Raw genomic sequence first — 18,357 nt, 5'->3', positions numbered from 1 at the left:
TTGAACCCGGGACCTCTGGCGTGTAAGGCCACCAGTCGACTGACTGAGCTGAAGGGAATTTCCCTCTAGCATGTCCCCAGTCCTGACAATGTCCCTGATCGGCACCCTATTTGGCTCCGTCTTCAAGAACATGAAATGATGAATTGACAACTTTTCTTTGATAGATATCAATAGTCTTGATTCTCTTTATTGGCAAGTAACCTCACACACATCATTGTAAAGAGGGGTTGCGTCACAAGATATAATGCTAGGCCAGCACTAACCAAGTTCAGATAGTCTCCTGTCCAGGGTTAGTCTCATGAACACCCTCTGACGTCTCGTTCAAGCGAAGGCCTTGGTTAGCGCCACCATGTGATCAACTCCACAAGCAAACTTGAACACTTCAGCCGGAACGGAGACCTGCAAACGATGAAATCAGTTTGTTAGGATTGTGAGCGAGAACTCACTGATGGGAGGTCGGGCCCTATCCCGGTAAACTTAATGCTGATGGCGTAGCTTCAAGATGTCACTTTGTCCCCGGTCATCCAGCTGAAAAAACCATGGATTGGCACTTCATGTTGCTTAAATGAAGGAAAGGCTTTTGAACAATATCAACCGGCCCGTCCTGACTGTTCCGCCGTGTCTACTGACCTTGAAGGGGAAGAATTGAGCATCGGCATGTCCCAATCCAAGGTGACCATGTCGGTTGTTACCCCATGAGTAAAGTTCATTCGTGTCTGAAATTGAAGTAATAAGCTTATCACATCTATAATGTCTAACTCTCCTGACTCCACCCAGCTCTGAACTGTATTAATGTGTACAACTCAGAAATGCTCAGGTTGTAGCACTGAATGACCAGCTCATCTACATGTAAGTTCCACAGAGAGGTTTCAGGATGGGAAGTGTCAAGTCGGATGATAGCCTATTGTCTATGAACCCAAAACTTAAACTTCTTTTAATATGTAATTCATGTACCAGGAATACCAGTCCACTTGCACAGCAAGGTCAAAACAGAAAAATATCAAACTCACCTGTTTGAGCAACGAAATAATGCATGCCAGCTTTCAGGTCGACTACAGTTGTATCTGATGTGAATTCGTTCCGACCAAAAAGAATCTCGGGTATCAGAGTCGGTGAATGGCTCTGTTCTAGTTTTGGTCCTTTGCCGAGTACTCCGTAACCCCACACATAAACTTGGCCTTCGTCTGCAACAAAAGAGAAGGGTAATCAACCTTCAAGATCAATTGACAATTCAACAAAGGCCGACTCTCATTGGCAGCAACTCTGGCGACGTCTTTTTGATCGACTTGATCTTTAAATCAACTGAAAGTCCAACATGAACATGTGGGGAACTAAACAAGACATCTGGGACATCACTTACCATTCAAGATGCCACATATTGTTCCACCAACAGCAACTCTTGTAACCTTTCCCACATTCTTGAATGGTAGATGCCTCGGCACGTTAACCTGCATCTCCTCAGTGATCACAGACAGCTGGTTGTATTCATTGTTCCCCCAGCCAAATATATCGCCTTTCTCTGAAATGAAATTTTAAATCACAGGCCTCGTCAGTTTGTAGTGTAATGTGGAAAATGAGATTGGAGGTAGCTCATATTAGAAGGAGGCTCATCATAGAAGGAGGCTCATCATAGAAGGAGGTTAGCTCATGTTCGGCACTGACTTGCTCTAACAGGCAAACAACATTTAGATAGTCCAAGTCCTTGTAGATAGTCTTTGAACAGGATGTAAGCTGGAAAGCGAATTTCACTTTTTTCTTTAATTCTGTAAGCAAGAAGTACATGTATTTGACTGAATATAGTTACCAGAAATGGCCATGACCGTCTCTGCCACACTTGCTAGTTGAACTATCTTCTCCTTTTCAATGTCTCCTTTCACTAACGTTGGTTTACTCTCAGAGTTATAATGGCCAAGACCTGCAAAACAAGGAAAGAGCTGAAGGGAGACAAGCTTCAAGGCAGGTACCATCTTCTATCAGGAAGACACTCCTTGCCTCATTGGCATCAGGCCTGAAGAAAACCTTTAAAGTGGGAATCGAATACCAATATCACTTGGAGGAAGAAGTTTACCTGTTTGTCCATCTGCACCTAATCCACAGCTATAAACCTCTCCATCTTCTGTCAGGAACAATGTGTGCTCGTTGCCACAGACAACCTGCAAAGGGATGGAAATCTAAAACAAACACAGATATAATGTGTCCCAGGATTCATTGATGATCAGATACATGCACTTTATTAATAGTCGAGTGATTGTCCTTACCTGTTTCACATTACCGGGTACAGGCACTTTATTAATAGTCGAGTGATTGTCCTTACCTGTTTCACATTACCGGGTACAGGCACTTTATTAATAGTCGAGTGATTGTCCTTACCTGTTTCACATTACCGGGTACAGGCACTTTATTAATAGTCGAGTGATTGTCCTTACCTGTTTCACATTACCGGGTACATGCACTTTATTAATAGTCGAGTGATTGTCCTTACCTGTTTCACATTACCGGGTACAGGCACTTTATTAATAGTCGAGTGATTGTCCTTACCTGTTTCACATTACCGGGTACATGCACTTTATTAATAGTCGAGTGATTGTCCTTACCTGTTTCACATTACCGGGTACAGGCACTTTATTAATAGTCGAGTGATTGTCCTTACCTGTTTCACATTACCGGGTACAGGCACTTTATTAATAGTCGAGTGATTGTCCTTACCTGTTTCACATTACCGGGTACATGCACTTTATTAATAGTCGAGTGATTGTCCTTACCTGTTTCACATTACCGGGTACAGGCACTTTATTAATAGTCGAGTGATTGTCCTTACCTGTTTCACATTACCGGGTACAGGCACTTTATTAATAGTCGAGTGATTGTCCTTACCTGTTTCACATTACCGGGTACAGGCACTTTATTAATAGTCGAGTGATTGTCCTTACCTGTTCCACATTACCGGGTACAGGCACTTTATTAATAGTCGAGTGATTGTCCTTACCTGTTTCACATTACCGGGTACAGGCACTTTATTAATAGTCGAGTGATTGTCCTTACCTGTTTCACATTACCGGGTACAGGCACTTTATTAATAGTCGAGTGATTGTCCTTACCTGTTTCACATTACCGGGTACAGGCACTTTATTAATAGTCGAGTGATTGTCCTTACCTGTTCCACATTACCGGGTACAGGCACTTTATTAATAGTCGAGTGATTGTCCTTACCTGTTTCACATTACCGGGTACAGGCACTTTATTAATAGTCGAGTGATTGTCCTTACCTGTTTCACATTACCGGGTACAGGCACTTTATTAATAGTTGAGTGATTGTCCTTACCTGTTCCACATTACCGGGTACAGGCACTTTATTAATAATCTGACTGCCGCTGAACTCTTCTCCCTCAACTACCGTCCGCCCACACTGGCCACAGCTGTTATTCCCGAGACTGAAGGCGCCCTCTTTATCTGTCACCAGGACACTATGAGCCCGTCCTGCTGCTGCTAGTCTCACCTCAGTCGTGGTTGGATGAACAAAGGGAAGTTTGATTTCAGCTGGTGAGATGACATAATCTAAACGGCCTGGAAATGATCATGTTGATGATGAATACCAAGCTGGCAGAGTCGAGTCCAGATGTGATGAAATAGATTACTTTCACCAGGGTCAGGGCCTTAAAATTGCTATAATGGTTTTGAGAAGTTTCACCCAGATTTACCTTGACCATGTTTGCCTTGCATGTATCCTAACTGCGAGTCTGTGTTGATTCCACACCCTAACAACATTGGTCCTTGTGGAGCTTTACACATGTACAGGGTGAAGCCAAAACCACATGCAACTTCTTTTACCTGAAATCAATATCATTAATAGTATGACTGTCAGCTTTGAAGGTGTCCATTTACTCACTTAACCATGACTGTTCAAATAGGTTGTACTTTTTGTAGACTTGGCATTGATCATTTTGATATTGTTCCTCCTGCTGGTTGGAAGAAAACTTGTTATCCGGAGAGAATGTTGCTGCGCTGAGGAGAAAGGGCCACAATATGAAATACGGTAACAGACGACCAAGGCCTCTCATTTTCACGTCAGATGATTAATGAATCGATTACCTTGATATTGTGCTCATCTAGACGTCTGAGGCGATAAGGTCGATTCCGTGATATAACTGGATTCTGGTTTCCTTCTGGTTCAACGAATGTTGGAACACCAAGGGCTCCAGTCCCAGCATAGCCCCACGCGTAAACCCGATCTGCTCGCTTGGTGTTCTCGCCAGCATGCTGATACACAGTCTCCTTCCTCTCTTCCTTCTTTATGAGACGTTTCTTCCACTTTTGGGCATTCCTCTTGAATGAAGCGAGGACAGGAAGGCATGGCTCCAAAGATTGAGATCCTCGGTTGAACTGGTTGGATATGTTTTGTAAAAGTTTTCTAGAAGTTGCGGAAAAAGTCTGATGCATCATCTTTTCAGTCGACTATGTTCAAACGTTCTTATCTTATTCTCTGAAATACAAATGCAGAGTTTAATCAAGATCTAGATAACTCAGATCACTCATCAATAGTAGAGGAAAGTTGACTTTATTCGAATATTTTGTCACCAAGTCCTGGTAACCTCGGCCCTATCCACCGCGTTGATTTACCCGAGGCGAGCCATACATTTTCAGTGCAGACAGTGGATGGACTGTCAGTGTCATACCGAGCGCTCTGGTATTCCAGATCATTCACTTGGATCGAGGTTACCCATCCTGCAGTAAAGCACGTGGCTTTCGCCCCCAAATCGAGTTCATGACGAGTGAATTGCCGTCAAGTACCAGTCTCTGTAATGAGTGAATGGAGGAGACTGGTGAAAGAGTCCATTTGTCACCGGTGTAGAAGTTTAAAATGCCCTAGGATAGAATGCCCGGGAAACAAAGGATTCTATTATGCGCAATCTCTGACCTATTGACGGTCAGGGTCTCTATAGAACCATATTACAGAATACAATAGGGCCGGACACTTTTTCCAGGGGGCATTTGTTACTGTTACACCGGCATGAATGCTCATGGTCGCAGACATCTTGGAAAATAGTAAATCTACGGAACATCTGTAGAGAATAAATAAATGTGGCCCACTGGAAAAAATACATTACAGCTATCGATTATTTATATCTTAGTACTATCTTGTAGTATATTTTATACCATACCTATTCATTATAGTTTGGGATCTGACACTCATCTTCTTTGGCCTATATCAATTTTAGAAAATCGCCGTCTAAAGAATTTGTCTTGCGGTTTGCTTTCAAGATGGGTGACAAACTTTTCTGATTTCAAACTTTTCGCCAATTTTTGTCACTTTTCACCATGAAACGAGTGAGAGCGGATCATGTACAGAATACCGTTGGACAGTATCTCAAGAGAAGACACTACAGCGCTACGGTAACTCAATTAGTTTGCTCAGAATCTAAGCTGATCAATGGTGAAAGCTCCGAAACCACCAACTCGGGCAACTGGGCTTACTTCCAGAATAGCCGGTGTAATGTTTTTGAGTGTTTCTGTTTTTGAGTGTTTCCCCTCATTGTTTGGGAACGCTCAAAAATAGATTGACGAGTTTTTCTGTGTATCCCCCCTATTGAAAAGTCATGGTCTCTCTAGCTGCCTATTGTTTGGAAACACTGAAACATGGGGAACAACCACAGATGTTACACCGGGACAGTAGTAGCTCTGTACATTATGTACACTCTGTCCCTCTGTACATTATGTACACATTCCTATCATTTAGCACAGAGTGTCCCGGGTATTCTGCAGTTGCTCCGGGCTTGTATACCGCTCGAGTATAGGCCTACAGGCAGTCAGAGTTGGTGGTCTGAGTTGGTGGTCCGAGTTGGGGACGGGCGTAGTCGGCCTGTAATCATTGTAAGAGGCTTGTTACTTGGACATAACCGTTGACAACACCATTCCGTCTTGTCTAATGTCTCCAGTTATATCGGTTAATCTCGAACTTTGACTGGCCATAGCTAGGCAACATAAAGTAGGCCCATGTATGTTTGTGTTGGCTATCAATGTCTGCAGCATTTGAACGAATCAAACGTTATCTCATAGCCTAGGGGAAATCTTCAGTAGCAAGATAAATCCTGTTCAAATGTCCACTTAAACTTTACAGGACCCAGAGCAAGGATCTACAATAAACAAGCGTGAAGTAAAGTTGAAGCAGAGTGTAAAAGAAATGGCCCTTCATGGAACGCTACAGGGAGAAGGTAGTGTGAGCAACTTCATCTCGTATAGCAATATCTCGGGTGATGTGACCGCTTGTGATCAGCAATATGTCAGGTGAGCACAAAGAATGAAAGAGATGCAAATGATTGAATTCATTTCATTGGTAGACTTGAGATTCTCAACAGCATGTTGACCAATGTTATTGCTTAATGAATCCACAATAATAAACATGCATTGCTCCATTCCCATGCCAGGGCATCTTCGCTCCTTCGCTCGAGTCGAACATATCTGTCGTGATTGTCTCTTGTAATCTGAACTCATCTTGCAGATTGAAGAACTTCATCAACGATGCTGTCTCACCAATCAAGGGAGAGTTGTATGAGGTGTTGTATCCTGTGTTTGTCCACATTTATCTTGAGCTGATCTGCAATGGACATAAAACTCCTGGTGAGGCCTTCTTCATATCTGAACATGTTCGGAGTGGATTCTGATGTTCTTCTCTTACATGTACATGCTGCTTGCTTGTTTGAGACCTTCGGTTGAAGTTTTGATTATGTCTATGAATATGACTTGACATTTGAAGGATACATCCACAAAATGGAACGTATATCATTAAGCTGCCATGAACTTTTTCTTTCCAGCACATCGATTCTTCAGCCGTTACAATGCCATGTTCTCTAACGGTCCCGAGAAGATGAGAATCCTCGAGTCTCTGAAGCAGGTTTACACCAAGGAAGATGTTATGAACAACCAGATTATTACTGCATTTAGGTAAGTTCCTGTCTCCCTTTACCATTTGGTTTGAATCCAGTTAAGCAACATGCGTGTCAGTAAGATAACGTCTCTTGTAGAGGAGGAATGGTTCTGTCGCAGTGTTCAGACGTGATGGCTGATTCTGCTATTATCTATTCCAGAGAGCATCGGTTTTCCCTGCCACTGAGTCCCGAAGCCACCCAGTATCTGTTCCGCTATCTGAAGGGAGAAGATAACATGGTGCTCTTACAGATCTTCAACCAACATATACAGGTCAAAGGTGGGTGAGGTCGGTGTTTCCAGAAATGGCTCGATTTATTCCCATGGATCCTTTTAAAAAGTTGGCCAGTGATGAATTAAAGGCTATGCAGCTCTCCTTTATCAGAAGAGGAAATCTGAGACTGTATCGTTCAACCAAAACTGTTGTTTTCCTTGTGTGATGTTTCTAGGCTATCTGTTTTCCTTGTGTGACGTTTCTAGGCTATCTCTTGATCACTATCTTGTTCATCTTTCAGACAACAACAACTGCCATGTTGAATTCCAAGATGGAGGATACAAACTCGATGCCTCACAATTAACGAGTAGTTCCACAACAGAGAACAAGGTGTCATCACTTACATCACTGAAGAAGAGTATACACCGTGTACAGAATGGTCCACCGTGCCTCTCATCCATATCATTTTATACCTTTATCAATACTTATCAGGGGTAAGGCTTACCTAGTTACGATCACTATCAGAAGTTAGGTACATTTGACTCCTAGGCTTATCTACACCTCGACCAGCACGGGCAGATGATGTCGCCCAGTTGAGAAACGGCTCTCTCCTCCCTCACCAAAGACGGAAGGCTCTCCTCCCTCACCAAAGGCGGAAGGCTCTCTCCTCCCTGACCAAAGACAGAAGGCTCTCGGCTTATGAATCTAATCAGTTTCCAGCCTAGTAGATTGCAACGATCGCTAGAGAAAATGCAGAGATAGCGAAGAAACCAGAAACTTCAGACATCAATCTTTACTATTTCAGTCTCTCCTCATGTACTATTTCAGTCTCTCCTCATGTACTATTTCACCGGATAAGAAAGTCCTGTGCGGAGGTTTTGAGGAATCATGTATCAAGTTATGGAGCCTTACACCACAGTTGTTCAGCTCCCGAGCGACGATGGTCGATGTTGCTCAGATCCATCTCAGTGGTGACTACCTGGAGGAAGAGACGAAGAAAAGGTGAATATCGGTTGTTTGTTGAGAAAAACCTGTTCTAATGATTTCATAGCTCTTGCTAGCTTAAGCTTTGTTTTCAAGCAAATTCAGTGATTGCAACCTGACAATATCTTGTGAGAACAAGTGTCTTATCTCTTCAGAAAGATGTTATGTGTTCTCGTTTCAGTCATTATGAAGAAATGGTGAAGATGTCTGGTCATAGTGGCGCTGTTTATAAGACATGCTTCACCAACGATAGTCGCTATTTATTATCCTGTTCAGAAGATACAACAAGTGAGTCTTGTCTTTTGTTGATGTGATTACATTAACTCTCATACAAATCGGGTGACGCTTTTGACCTTGTGATCTCAACATTATGGGTTGATCCCTAAAACAGTAATTGGAGAGTTACTATAGGTCACTTGTGACTTACAACTCTCAATGAAATGGGCAGTGGCGTTTCCGTGTACCTTCCATAAGTCTTCTGTGCTGAAACGTCTTTCACCTTCAATTTCAGTACGATTATGGAGTATGGATACCCACACCAACATAGTGAAATACAGTGGCCATAATTACCCTGTGTGGGATATTGCAATAAGGTATGTATGTATACACCCAGCTGTACACTCTGATTATTTCTAGTTATAAGATACCTGTACAAGTAGAAAGACTACTCCAGCATCATCTAATGACAGATGCTTGCATCTTGCAGTGATCTTGGCTGCTATTTCGCCAGTGGCTCTCAAGACAAGACGGTGCGGTTATGGACGACAGATCGGGTGTTTCCACTCAAAACTTTAGTGGGTCACACACTTGATGTTGATGTAAGTATACCAGTTCCTTTCTTCACAATGTCTGGCGCTATGTCAGTTTGCCCGTAAATAGTTTTGAACTTGTTAAAGCACATGATGTCAGAACCTGTTGTAAGCCTGCTAATCTGTGCCAGCTCTCATATCAACAGTGATAGAGGTGTAGTGGTCGTGCTTAATCTCTCTGAACCTTTCTTTCCAGTGTGTGCAATTCCATCCAAACGGCAGCTACATCGCCTCTGGGGGCGGTGACAAAACAGTGAGATTATGGAGCGTGCAGACCGGACGGACGGTCCGCTTATTACAAGGACATCGTGCAAGCGTCTTGGCGCTCGCTTTCTCACCAAATGGCCGCTATCTCGCGTCGGCAGGTGAAGACCGCCGCATCCGGTTATGGGACATAGCATCCGGATCACTTCTCAAGGAATTAAAAGGTCATACGGATACGATTCATAGTTTGTGTTTCAATCAGGACAGCTCGATGCTTGCCTCGGGTGGATTAGACTGTGTTCTACGTATATGGGATGTGAAGAAGGGAATCAACAGTAACGTGCTGTCAGGGTCAATGTCTTCCTTATCCAGGTAAGATGATATGATAGGCAGGGAAGAGAAGCTACAGTTAACCCATCACTCAGCTCCAACAATCAGTATTCGTGTCCGGGCATCAAGCAATCAGTAAATGGTCCACTTCTCTTCTTGTTTCAGCTCAGACGGTCACACATCCTCGGAGCTCCTCGGTGCATTTCCGACCAAGTCAACCACCGTTCAGTACATGGAGTATACCAAGAATAATCTATTGCTGGCAGCCGGAGCAATACAGTCGTGATTGTCATTGAGGACGAGGAGTTTGCTCTGTTAGTCAGATTACTGTACTGCCTCGGGCTGGAGATTTTACAGCTGCTTGTCATCTTGATGTGCCAACCAGCGAGAGACTTTCTGAATTTCAAGGCAATATGGCTGGCCTCATGCATGCCCTCGTGCATGAATGTATGGTATCCTTTATTGAAATACCCTGTAAACAACATCAGGAGAAACATGTCAGGCTGTGAGGTCAGTTCACATCGACAGAGGGTTTGAACAAAGCCATGTTGAAGAATGTCATGTAGTATTAGTTTATGTGCCTGCTGAACATCTGGAGACAGATCATCAACTCTTCAAGTTGAAGAATAAAACACAGCACATAAGTCATGTTAGGTTCTCCTTTACTAGTTATACTTGAGACCTTGTACAAGTGCTATGTATCCCGATACGATCAGGAGTGTCATTTTTTACTCTCTTTAATATTATTACAGATATATATATATTTTTAACAAACTCTCTATATTTGTTTATTTCTGCTGAAATATTCTTGCAGATGTCGTGTGTCAGTGATGCACATAAGGAACTAGCCTCTGTCGATTCCTACCTCAAACAGTGTTACCCAACACTGAGCAGGGTGGTCCAGGGTTGGTGTAGTGATGGTGTTACACCAGCACCTTACACTTTCTCAACCCCAAGACTTTACCTGTCCCTAATGTGTTCAGAGGACCAACATTGGCCATGGTGACCACGTCTCTTCATGATGAACGACACACATCGAGGTGTTGATCCTACATTTAATGACAAGAAGTCTCAACAGGTTGATTGTAGTCTTCAATTGTCATATATGTATGGGAACATTCATCCCATGTCGTGCCAGTTCATTTGCTCCCATTGTCTTCAATCCTGGAGGATGTTTTGAGATTATTCCTGAATTTAGATATTTGAATGGGCCGATAGTGATGGAGTTCAAAGGCAAATGGGAGGCCATCCAGTATCAGATAGAAATTGTAACAAAAGACTTGTTTTAACTTATGACCTGCATATATTTTATGAACCAAGCATCTCAAATGCTGATAACCACATTACTCGGCCCGATAACTTTGCTTAGAGACATCAAAATCGAAGGTTCACTCTGAATGTTTCTGCACAGACAATAACGCCCCACGGCTTCTCTCAGCCAGATGTATATTTTGCGCAAAACCAAATTACAGAAAGCATATTGTCACTATTTCTTTCTCTGATAGTTGAAACATAACACAGGGTGTCTTCTTATCCTGTCCATCAATCATTCCTCAATCCATCTTGTCCTGTCCAGCTAGCTTCTTTTTCAGCTTCAGGTACTGAAAGGAGATAAAAGTAAGATGGTTAGAACTATAGAAGCTTGCCTCACTGATGTATCATCTTGTGACATTGAGGAAGAGACTTCTCTCCACTCCATTTAATGGGTACCAGTCTTGCCTGGGAAGTTGACCAGTGATTGACCTGTGCAGGGGGAGCTACAGAAACCATGGCATGTTATCCATCCTCATTCACTGCGAGGCTTGTAATATGGTCACCACTTACGTTTTTCCTGCTGTCAATAGCTTGCTGTATCCAGAGTAACTCTAGCGAGACATTCTCTCGGACTTTCTCCAACGCCACGGGGTCATTGGCATGGCGCAGGATCTCTGCATCTGAAATATTGGGAGAATCAATTCATATTGAACAGATTACTGTAAACTTGGTCAGGAGCTGCAAAACTGTGAAGGTGACGAGACGGATGTAATGCTGAAAGTCACATTAACAGTAGTTTTATTTGCACCAGTGGGACAGCTGATATAAAAAATGTCAAGCTGCAGGAATGAATTGAGTGAATGCGTGTACGACTCCTGACTGATTTCACAGTAGGGCCCCGAGGTTCACAAACATACCTTCAGCAGACTGAATGCTGTCCCATACCGACGTACTATCACCAAAACTCTCGCTGAAATTGATCTTCTGGTTGGTCATGTCAACACCAGGGGGCAGCGCACTGACGGTGGTGAGGTCATGATGTGGAGTGCTGTGACTCATGCCATGGACAGGTTCTGGTATTGTCTCACTGAAGATGTCTTGTGGTTTAAGAACATAATTTCTTCCATCCAAATTCTTATCTGAGACAGCCACAATGTCATTTTTCTTATCGGATATTTCGGCCTCAGTGTCTCTAGTTTTTAAAGACTGACTTGCATCTGGTATCTTTTGATGGTTGCTCATTTCTTCCACCACAGGATTCTGGCGCCCACAATTGGCCGTCTCACTTTTGAATGATGACGAGGACTGTCCCTTTTCACCTGTAGACATTGTTTTCTCATGATTAGATGCACTCGATATATCCGATGTTTCCTCCCTACACTCTGAATCAGATTGAGCTGGCCGAGGGCACGCTTCTTTGACAGGAAGATCTTCATCCAGTGAACAGTTAATTTCTTTCCTCATAGCAGAAGACATAGTATGTTTTGTAAATTTCTTAGTGTTTGAAAGTCTTCTTCCCAAACCATTGTCAGAGGCCATGCTTGACACATCAGCTGTCACACCACTATTACTAAGAGGAGTTTCCACCAGGAGTAACAACTCTTTATCAGCTTCCCTGTCACTGCCACTAAATTCATCAGTTACAACAGATAGCTGATCAAATTCTTGGCCCGATTGTTGAGACATTATTTCCCTGACTTGTGACTTCTGCCTCGACTTTTTATCGAAATCTGGAAGACATAATCTGGTGTTTGGATATGTCATCTCCCAACGACTGTCCACTTCAACTTCCTGGAATATTTCCTGATAAACATCACGCAACTTTTGGAACTGCTTCCTTGTCCGAGTGCCTCTTACCATGGCCTGAAAAGTAAGAAAAGGTTATTAGATCACTGTCAATGATGATGGTATCAGACAAATGATGATTTAGGATCGGCTTGGCTGTTGGCTTGCTAACTAGCTCTGATCTCAAGCACCAGCAGTATAGGCCTACCACAATCATGTGCTGAACCACTTGCTAACTAGCTCTGATCTCAAGGGCCAGCTGTATAGGCCTACCACAATCATGTGCTGAACCAGAGCTGGCCAGATGTCCTCCATTTGTAAATCTTTCATCAACAATTGTGAACATGTCAATGCTCGAGTCCGCCGGCTCCTCCTTCCCTAATCCATTCCTATCCTACAGGCCACTTGCCCTCGACTATTCCTTGGCTACGTCAAATAGTATTGGTATACATCGAGAGGCCGAGTACTCTAGTGAAAACCACTGGTGCCAGGATACAACAGCACCCATGACGAGAGCAGGCGTGTGGTGTGCTGTAAACAGTACAGGCTGTACATTTTTAATTTTGGATCAGATATCAAACTTCACTCTGCAATACCTCAAGAATTAAGAACCCGATCCTCATGAAACTTCGCGCACAATATCTTTAAACTATGCTCATTTTCTGTACCTGCAGATAAATAATTGTCGTCGTATCATCTTGTGAGTAACTTGCAAAAGATGTGTCGGCAAAAAGGGATTCGTTTGTTTTGGCCGCCATACTGAATGACCCATGACCTTGTACTAATACACCAATTTGATTCGTTAAAAGCACAAGTCACATGACAAAAACATGTCGGCCTCCATCATGGCTTCAGCGCCTGATAATGCAGATTTTGATCCGAATGTTCCGGTAAAATACGAATGTAAGCATCATGATTATCAACTCAATTTTGCATTTATCTTTTAGAGTATTTTGTCAAGATCATGTTTAAACTAAAATCATCGTTTTGCGCTAAATTTATTTTGAGAAATTGCTGACTGAATATGATGGAATTTCATCGCCGATCATTGATTGACTCGACTGAGCGTGGTCGATGGTCCGTCGGTATGCCCACAATCACAGCCGTCAATCACGCGGTAACCAATCATCGTCCCACGAAATTTCCCGCGGTTGTCCAAACCAATCAAATGCGAGAATTTCCTGGAGATCTTAGACGCCTCCTGATTGGCCAAGCGAGATAATTGCGTCGGCGCGGGCCGCGAAATTTTTTTCTGCAGGATACTTCTGCCACAGTGTACATCTGACAGCCAATCACAATTGGCGCGATCTTTGACGTCACACTGTTTATTTATGCATGATAATGCAAATACAATGGACGATACCGAGTCGCATGCCGAGTGCCACTTCAATTGTGAATGTGACAATAATTGTCTCACCCCAAGTATGCTCAACTCAAGGTTTGTGTCGTAGTGTTTAGGAATGAATTGCACAGATTCATTGTAAAATTGATGATATTATGCGTACAAAAGAGGCATCAGCTGATCTGATCCTACATTGCAGTTCATGCATTGATTTGTGAAATTTTAAGGGGCAGTGACACTGACAGTGTTCCAATGTTGATAATTATTAAAGGGACAGTGTATCCGATGTCTCGCGATTTGTGAAATTTTAAGGGGCAGTGACACTGACAGTGTTGCCAATGTTGATAATTATTAAAGGGACAGTGTATCCGATGTCTGCTGTTGAAGGTATCAGGCCTATTTTGGTAGTTTGAACATTGTTGAAGGGCCATTGTATAAAACACATTTTGACAAGCAAACAAAATAAAATTGAATGGTGGCGCCACCTATGCATATACAGCAGAACTAGTTACACGGTTGACAGATAAACATTCAACCTCGGCTATTTTGCCGAGCACAGTGCGCCTTAACAGACAAGTCCAATAAATACAGTCCACTCGACAATGAAAATACATGTTAAGATACTGCAAATAAATATATTTTAGCTAATATACTCCTCTAACCATTTGCTAACTTGTTCTTTCCAAGATTATCAGAACACGTGGCATTGTTGACATTATTGCGCCATGTGGAAAGATGATGTCAACAAAGACACGTGCTTGCCTTGAATTCTGATTGGCTGTCAGATGTACACTATGGCAGAAGTATCCTGCAGAAAAAAATTTCGCGCGCGGGCCTGCAGTAAGTGGCAATGATCGCCTGCGTGTATGACAGGGAATCGCAGGGGGAAATCACGATGGGGAATCCCCGGATTGCGGGATTGGATGATAGGACCTCTACCAGGTCACAGGTCAAGGGTCACCAAAAGTTGCCCCCTTGCAAAAATTTTGCATATATTTGATTGGAAATTCGAAAAAAGTTAGCTTGATGCAGGCAGGCGGACAGGATGATTAAAAACAAAATACTTTTTTTCCAAAAAATGCACAGAAAGATAATGTTATAATCTCCACGACTTTCAGATCTGGATCACCCGGCTGATTTTCAGTAAGTTTTATTGTTTATCTATTTTTGATAATTTTTGAGATAAATATCATTATGCTTTAGTCAATACTACAATCAAGATGTACAGACCGGGGGAGCTGGCTGTACGTACCCATAAGTCTTTGCGGTAGTCTCGCGCGTACCGGATATAACCCATCAAGCTTTTCTCCTTCAGAGAAATACTGCGTTGCGCTCAAGTGCCTTATAAGGCTGTGAACAAAATTAACGTTCGACCAATGAGAAAGCCACATTACCCTGCATACGAGGTTGGACGCGTGATCACTAAATGACAAGTAAAAATAGAATCAGACCACATGTTTCTATATGTCAGAATGCTGCCGTTTGCTGTAGTACACGTGTGTTGTCCAAATTTTCGATTTCAAGCAAGTTTAAGGCCAACCTCGTGTCCACCAGACTAATGCATAATTGGCAGTTGAGCGCAACGCAGTATTTCTCTAAAGGAGAAAAGCTTGATAGGTTATATCCGGTACGCGCGAGACTACCGCAAAGACTTATGGGTACGTACAGCCAGCTCCCCCGGTCTGTACATCTTGATTGTCGTATACAACACAGACAAGTGAAGATTAACCCCTGGAGAGTAACACTTTTTGGTACGAATCATACTGCAGATTTTATTACCTGTGCCATGATGACATAAATTTTGTGTGCATTCTTGTCTTTCAGAATTCATTCATGGGGAGACACATTACAAGAAGCCTTTGAACAGGTAGGGCTTTGGAAGCAACGACGTCTTTTGGGCTAATGTATGGTGGGTGGGTGTAGGCTTTCACTGTTTCAGGGGGGGGGGCATCCTGAACCTCGGAACAATACTCGGAACTAAAGACTGAGATGTCTGGGAAACAGTTGCTCCCTCTGCCCCTGTTACGACCCCGAGGAGTAGGAAACTGTAAACAGCCTCCTTTGTGTTCTGTTTTTGCACCGAATGAGTACAGATGAAAGTGGTTTGACTGTCTTAGGACAGTTATGCCCTTCCAAAAAGTTGATCCAGCTTTCTAAATGTTTCAGAGTGCTGTTGGTATGTTCGGCATCATGACAGATCTGGCAACCATCGATGTTGAACGAGAAGTCGAGTTTGAAGTGAATAACCCAGACACTGATGACAAGATTGGATTACTATTTCATTTCTTGGATGAGGCTTTATTTCTAATGTCGGGGGATTATTTTATTTGTAAAGTAAGTAGATATGCAGCAGACTACCCTTTGGACTCGCAACTGGCTGCGCGAGACTACTGTGATAAAAATGACCATTACAGAGACTCTGTCAGTCTGTGAGGTGGGCATATACTTTTTACAATTAAAAATGTTCTCAAAAGACGATAAGGAATGATTATTTATTAACATTTCCTGAACTATATACCTTCTTATTATCACTTTACACAAATAGGTTGGCGTTAGGTCGGGTGCTTTTCTTTCCTCCTGACAATATACAGCAAAATAGTTACAACCCCATAATCGCGCTAATAAGTCCATCACGGTGACCCGTTTCGCTAGCTTCGCTATTTTGCCGCTACGCGGCGCGTTGGGTCCTCAATGAGATCACTGTGTTTCGCTAGGTTCGCTGTTTTGCCGCTACGCGGCGCGTTGGGTCCTTGCGTCTAGACCAGGAGGTGCTGCCACTATTACTCCAGTGGCGAAAGATAGTACTAATTTTTAAGAGAAATTTCAGGCTTTGGAAAAGATACATGACTTAATTTTAGGGAAAGTGTATCGCATGATTAGAGAGAGCTCTGTGAACAATAGTTTAAAAACAATGTTTCATTCTTCTTGCCACCAAATTTGAAAATGGGCGGGAAGATTGTGACCAGAATTCTGTCCTTACCACTGGGGCTTGGAGTTGGAGCACGTCAAGCCCCTGTGCAATGAATGACAGGCCTATAACAAATCCTGGGACTCTTGATATCTTTTTCAATGATTGTTACGCAGTTGACGTTCTGACATTGGTTATTGACTCCATGCCCCCCCCTTTCTTGCTGCCAATAAACTTTTATTGCTTTTTTTCATTTCAGGGAATAAAAATAACAGAATTTGATCTGGAAAATTTTAGAATTAAAGCCAAAGGGTAGGTGTTGTGTCAGCGATAAGCAAGTTGCTAGACTTGCTGTACATGTATTGCCTGAATATCTTGTCTGAGGCTGCAGATCAAAGAGAAGGTCAAGAACTTTCAAGGCAGATGAGACAGTATTCTTTCTACTGGTATATCTCAGTTAAAGCAACAGATACCAAGTCTAATGAAACCATACCATACCACTTTCTCTAATATAAGGACACTGATGTTGCTTCAATACAGTTTAACCTCTGTGATGAAGATAGCTCAAGATGACTTCATTGTCAGTCCTCAGGTTCTGTTGAGCTCTGGTGAAGCATACTTTAATCTGAAACCTCTGTCCCTTCAGGTACGGTGAAGAGTTTCAAATAGGAAAACATCCACAGGTAAGTGTGAAAGTATTTATCAGCAGTGCCATTCAGAATCAAACAGTGTAAGGGCAGACCACCTGAGGACATGAGATTGCCCAGTATAGCGGGCAAGACTAGAGCATGACAACGGTTTCCCTAAGAAGCAGCCTAAACCTTGTTGAACTTTGGTGACAACTGCATTTTGTACAACATTTACCGGAACAGAGTGAGAACTTGATGTGTTGCTTCGAAGATGAGTCTCTGTGTAGTTAACTTTTAAAAGCCGTTCAACATGCTGATATCTTTACTTTGATCTCATGTTCTCTTTGTCTGATCTCATTCCAGAACTGTGAAGTCAAGGCGATCACATATTCAAATATCCAAATCCAGGAGGATCATGTTGAAGGGAAAGGAAAGTTTGACCTCTTTGTCATTGTGGACGTTTAGCAAGACGATGTGTCTCTTCTGTTGGACGAACTCAAGACTGTTTGATACATCTATCATGTTGTGCTTTGCAAAGAATGATGATCTTAGTATAAGACTTTTCCTCCTTGACTTTTCTCTCCAGTTTCCAATGCTATTGACAATGCGTCAGCAGCTTGTCCTGGGCACCTGCCTCTCCTTAGCCTCAAGAGACATATCTGAAAGTTTGTGAACTTGTCTCGGACTGTGGAGCTTCATGCAGACCAAGTTTACTGAGCTCTTTGCCATCCACTGGACATCCAACCAATTGAAGAAGATTGTGCACTTGATCATCACCTATGTGAGTAACAAACCACAGTGTAATTCATTTTATCACCACTCACACTCAGTCCAAGGCTTTCAATGCACATTTTAGTTAAGTTTTGTTTAAGAGAGCCAAATCCCCTCTGTCATAGATTCTCTGACGGAAACATTTGCCTGTGGGCAGATCTGAAGGAGAAACAATAAATCGTGTGATTTGTAACAAACTTATTTAT

At 42.7% G+C, this 18,357-nt stretch overlaps 4 protein-coding genes across 11 annotated transcripts; 2 read left to right on the top strand and 2 right to left on the bottom strand.

The window, feature by feature from the left end:
- Positions 1 to 181: 181 nt before the first annotated feature.
- LOC135503138 (RCC1-like G exchanging factor-like protein) lies at positions 182 to 5,028 on the bottom strand. 7 transcript variants are annotated; one of them, XM_064796521.1, is made up of 10 exons: positions 5,003 to 5,028; positions 4,090 to 4,480; positions 3,699 to 3,828; positions 3,323 to 3,564; positions 2,069 to 2,171; positions 1,805 to 1,915; positions 1,361 to 1,519; positions 1,011 to 1,184; positions 631 to 716; positions 182 to 399 (listed from the first exon to the last, which is right to left on the bottom strand). In XM_064796521.1, exons 2-10 carry the CDS (start codon positions 4,438 to 4,440, stop codon positions 322 to 324), a joined length of 1,434 nt encoding a protein of 477 aa, XP_064652591.1. In that variant the 5' UTR covers positions 4,441 to 4,480; positions 5,003 to 5,028; the 3' UTR covers positions 182 to 321. The 7 variants fall into 7 exon arrangements, with proteins under 7 accessions (XP_064652591.1, XP_064652590.1, XP_064652587.1 ...); XM_064796520.1 differs by having other exon boundaries at positions 4,952 to 5,026; XM_064796517.1 differs by having other exon boundaries at positions 4,618 to 5,022.
- A 39-nt stretch (positions 5,029 to 5,067) lies between these two features.
- LOC135503137 (TAF5-like RNA polymerase II p300/CBP-associated factor-associated factor 65 kDa subunit 5L) lies at positions 5,068 to 10,188 on the top strand. 2 transcript variants are annotated; one of them, XM_064796515.1, is made up of 12 exons: positions 5,068 to 5,391; positions 6,116 to 6,282; positions 6,497 to 6,615; positions 6,810 to 6,939; positions 7,083 to 7,201; positions 7,437 to 7,629; positions 7,964 to 8,137; positions 8,301 to 8,407; positions 8,631 to 8,712; positions 8,826 to 8,937; positions 9,125 to 9,504; positions 9,628 to 10,188. In XM_064796515.1, the coding sequence occupies exons 1-12, from the start codon at positions 5,317 to 5,319 to the stop codon at positions 9,746 to 9,748; spliced, it is 1,779 nt and encodes a 592-aa protein (XP_064652585.1). In that variant the 5' UTR covers positions 5,068 to 5,316; the 3' UTR covers positions 9,749 to 10,188. The 2 variants fall into 2 exon arrangements, with proteins under 2 accessions (XP_064652585.1, XP_064652586.1); XM_064796516.1 differs by lacking the exons at positions 5,068 to 5,391; positions 6,497 to 6,615 and having other exon boundaries at positions 6,197 to 6,282.
- Positions 10,189 to 10,616: 428 nt separating this feature from the next.
- On the bottom strand, positions 10,617 to 13,706 carry LOC135503135 (uncharacterized). Its single transcript, XM_064796512.1, has 4 exons — positions 13,170 to 13,706; positions 11,634 to 12,579; positions 11,287 to 11,396; positions 10,617 to 11,063 (listed from the first exon to the last, which is right to left on the bottom strand). The coding sequence occupies exons 1-4, from the start codon at positions 13,257 to 13,259 to the stop codon at positions 11,016 to 11,018; spliced, it is 1,194 nt and encodes a 397-aa protein (XP_064652582.1). The 5' UTR covers positions 13,260 to 13,706; the 3' UTR covers positions 10,617 to 11,015.
- On the top strand, positions 13,335 to 18,348 carry LOC135503136 (protein archease-like). Its single transcript, XM_064796514.1, has 7 exons — positions 13,335 to 13,404; positions 14,962 to 14,986; positions 15,668 to 15,710; positions 16,010 to 16,177; positions 17,011 to 17,063; positions 17,398 to 17,434; positions 17,744 to 18,348. Exons 1-7 carry the CDS (start codon positions 13,347 to 13,349, stop codon positions 17,843 to 17,845), a joined length of 486 nt encoding a protein of 161 aa, XP_064652584.1. The 5' UTR covers positions 13,335 to 13,346; the 3' UTR covers positions 17,846 to 18,348.
- Positions 18,349 to 18,357: the final 9 nt, after the last annotated feature.

This window comes from Lineus longissimus, chromosome 19 (assembly GCF_910592395.1).
Source record: "Lineus longissimus chromosome 19, tnLinLong1.2, whole genome shotgun sequence".
In the NCBI taxonomy this organism is placed as follows: domain Eukaryota; kingdom Metazoa; phylum Nemertea; class Pilidiophora; order Heteronemertea; family Lineidae; genus Lineus; species Lineus longissimus.
This window is presented reverse-complemented; position numbering and strand designations above follow the sequence as displayed.

Bases quoted from the DNA above. Each gene is read 5' to 3' on its own strand.
- LOC135503136 (XM_064796514.1), top strand. From the start codon at position 13,347: ATGGCTTCAGCGCCTGATAATGCAGATTTTGATCCGAATGTTCCGGTA. The intron at 14,987-15,667 runs GTAAGTTTTATT...CTTGTCTTTCAG, and splicing joins GATCACCCGGCTGATTTTCA to AATTCATTCATGGGGAGACA. The intron at 17,435-17,743 runs GTAAGTGTGAAA...ATCTCATTCCAG, and splicing joins AAATAGGAAAACATCCACAG to AACTGTGAAGTCAAGGCGAT.
- LOC135503138 (XM_064796521.1), bottom strand. From the start codon at position 4,440: ATGATGCATCAGACTTTTTCCGCAACTTCTAGAAAACTTTTACAAAAC. The intron at 717-1,010 runs GTGAGTTTGATA...CTTCAATTTCAG, and splicing joins TTATTTCGTTGCTCAAACAG to ACACGAATGAACTTTACTCA. The intron at 400-630 runs GTCAGTAGACAC...CATCGTTTGCAG, and splicing joins CTCAATTCTTCCCCTTCAAG to GTCTCCGTTCCGGCTGAAGT.
- LOC135503137 (XM_064796515.1), top strand. From the start codon at position 5,317: ATGAAACGAGTGAGAGCGGATCATGTACAGAATACCGTTGGACAGTAT. The intron at 8,138-8,300 runs GTGAATATCGGT...TTCTCGTTTCAG, and splicing joins GAGGAAGAGACGAAGAAAAG to TCATTATGAAGAAATGGTGA. The intron at 8,713-8,825 runs GTATGTATGTAT...TGCATCTTGCAG, and splicing joins GTGTGGGATATTGCAATAAG to TGATCTTGGCTGCTATTTCG.
- LOC135503135 (XM_064796512.1), bottom strand. From the start codon at position 13,259: ATGGCGGCCAAAACAAACGAATCCCTTTTTGCCGACACATCTTTTGCA. The intron at 11,397-11,633 runs GTATGTTTGTGA...CCAATATTTCAG, and splicing joins CAGCATTCAGTCTGCTGAAG to ATGCAGAGATCCTGCGCCAT. The intron at 11,064-11,286 runs GTAAGTGGTGAC...ATCTCCTTTCAG, and splicing joins CTATTGACAGCAGGAAAAAC to TACCTGAAGCTGAAAAAGAA.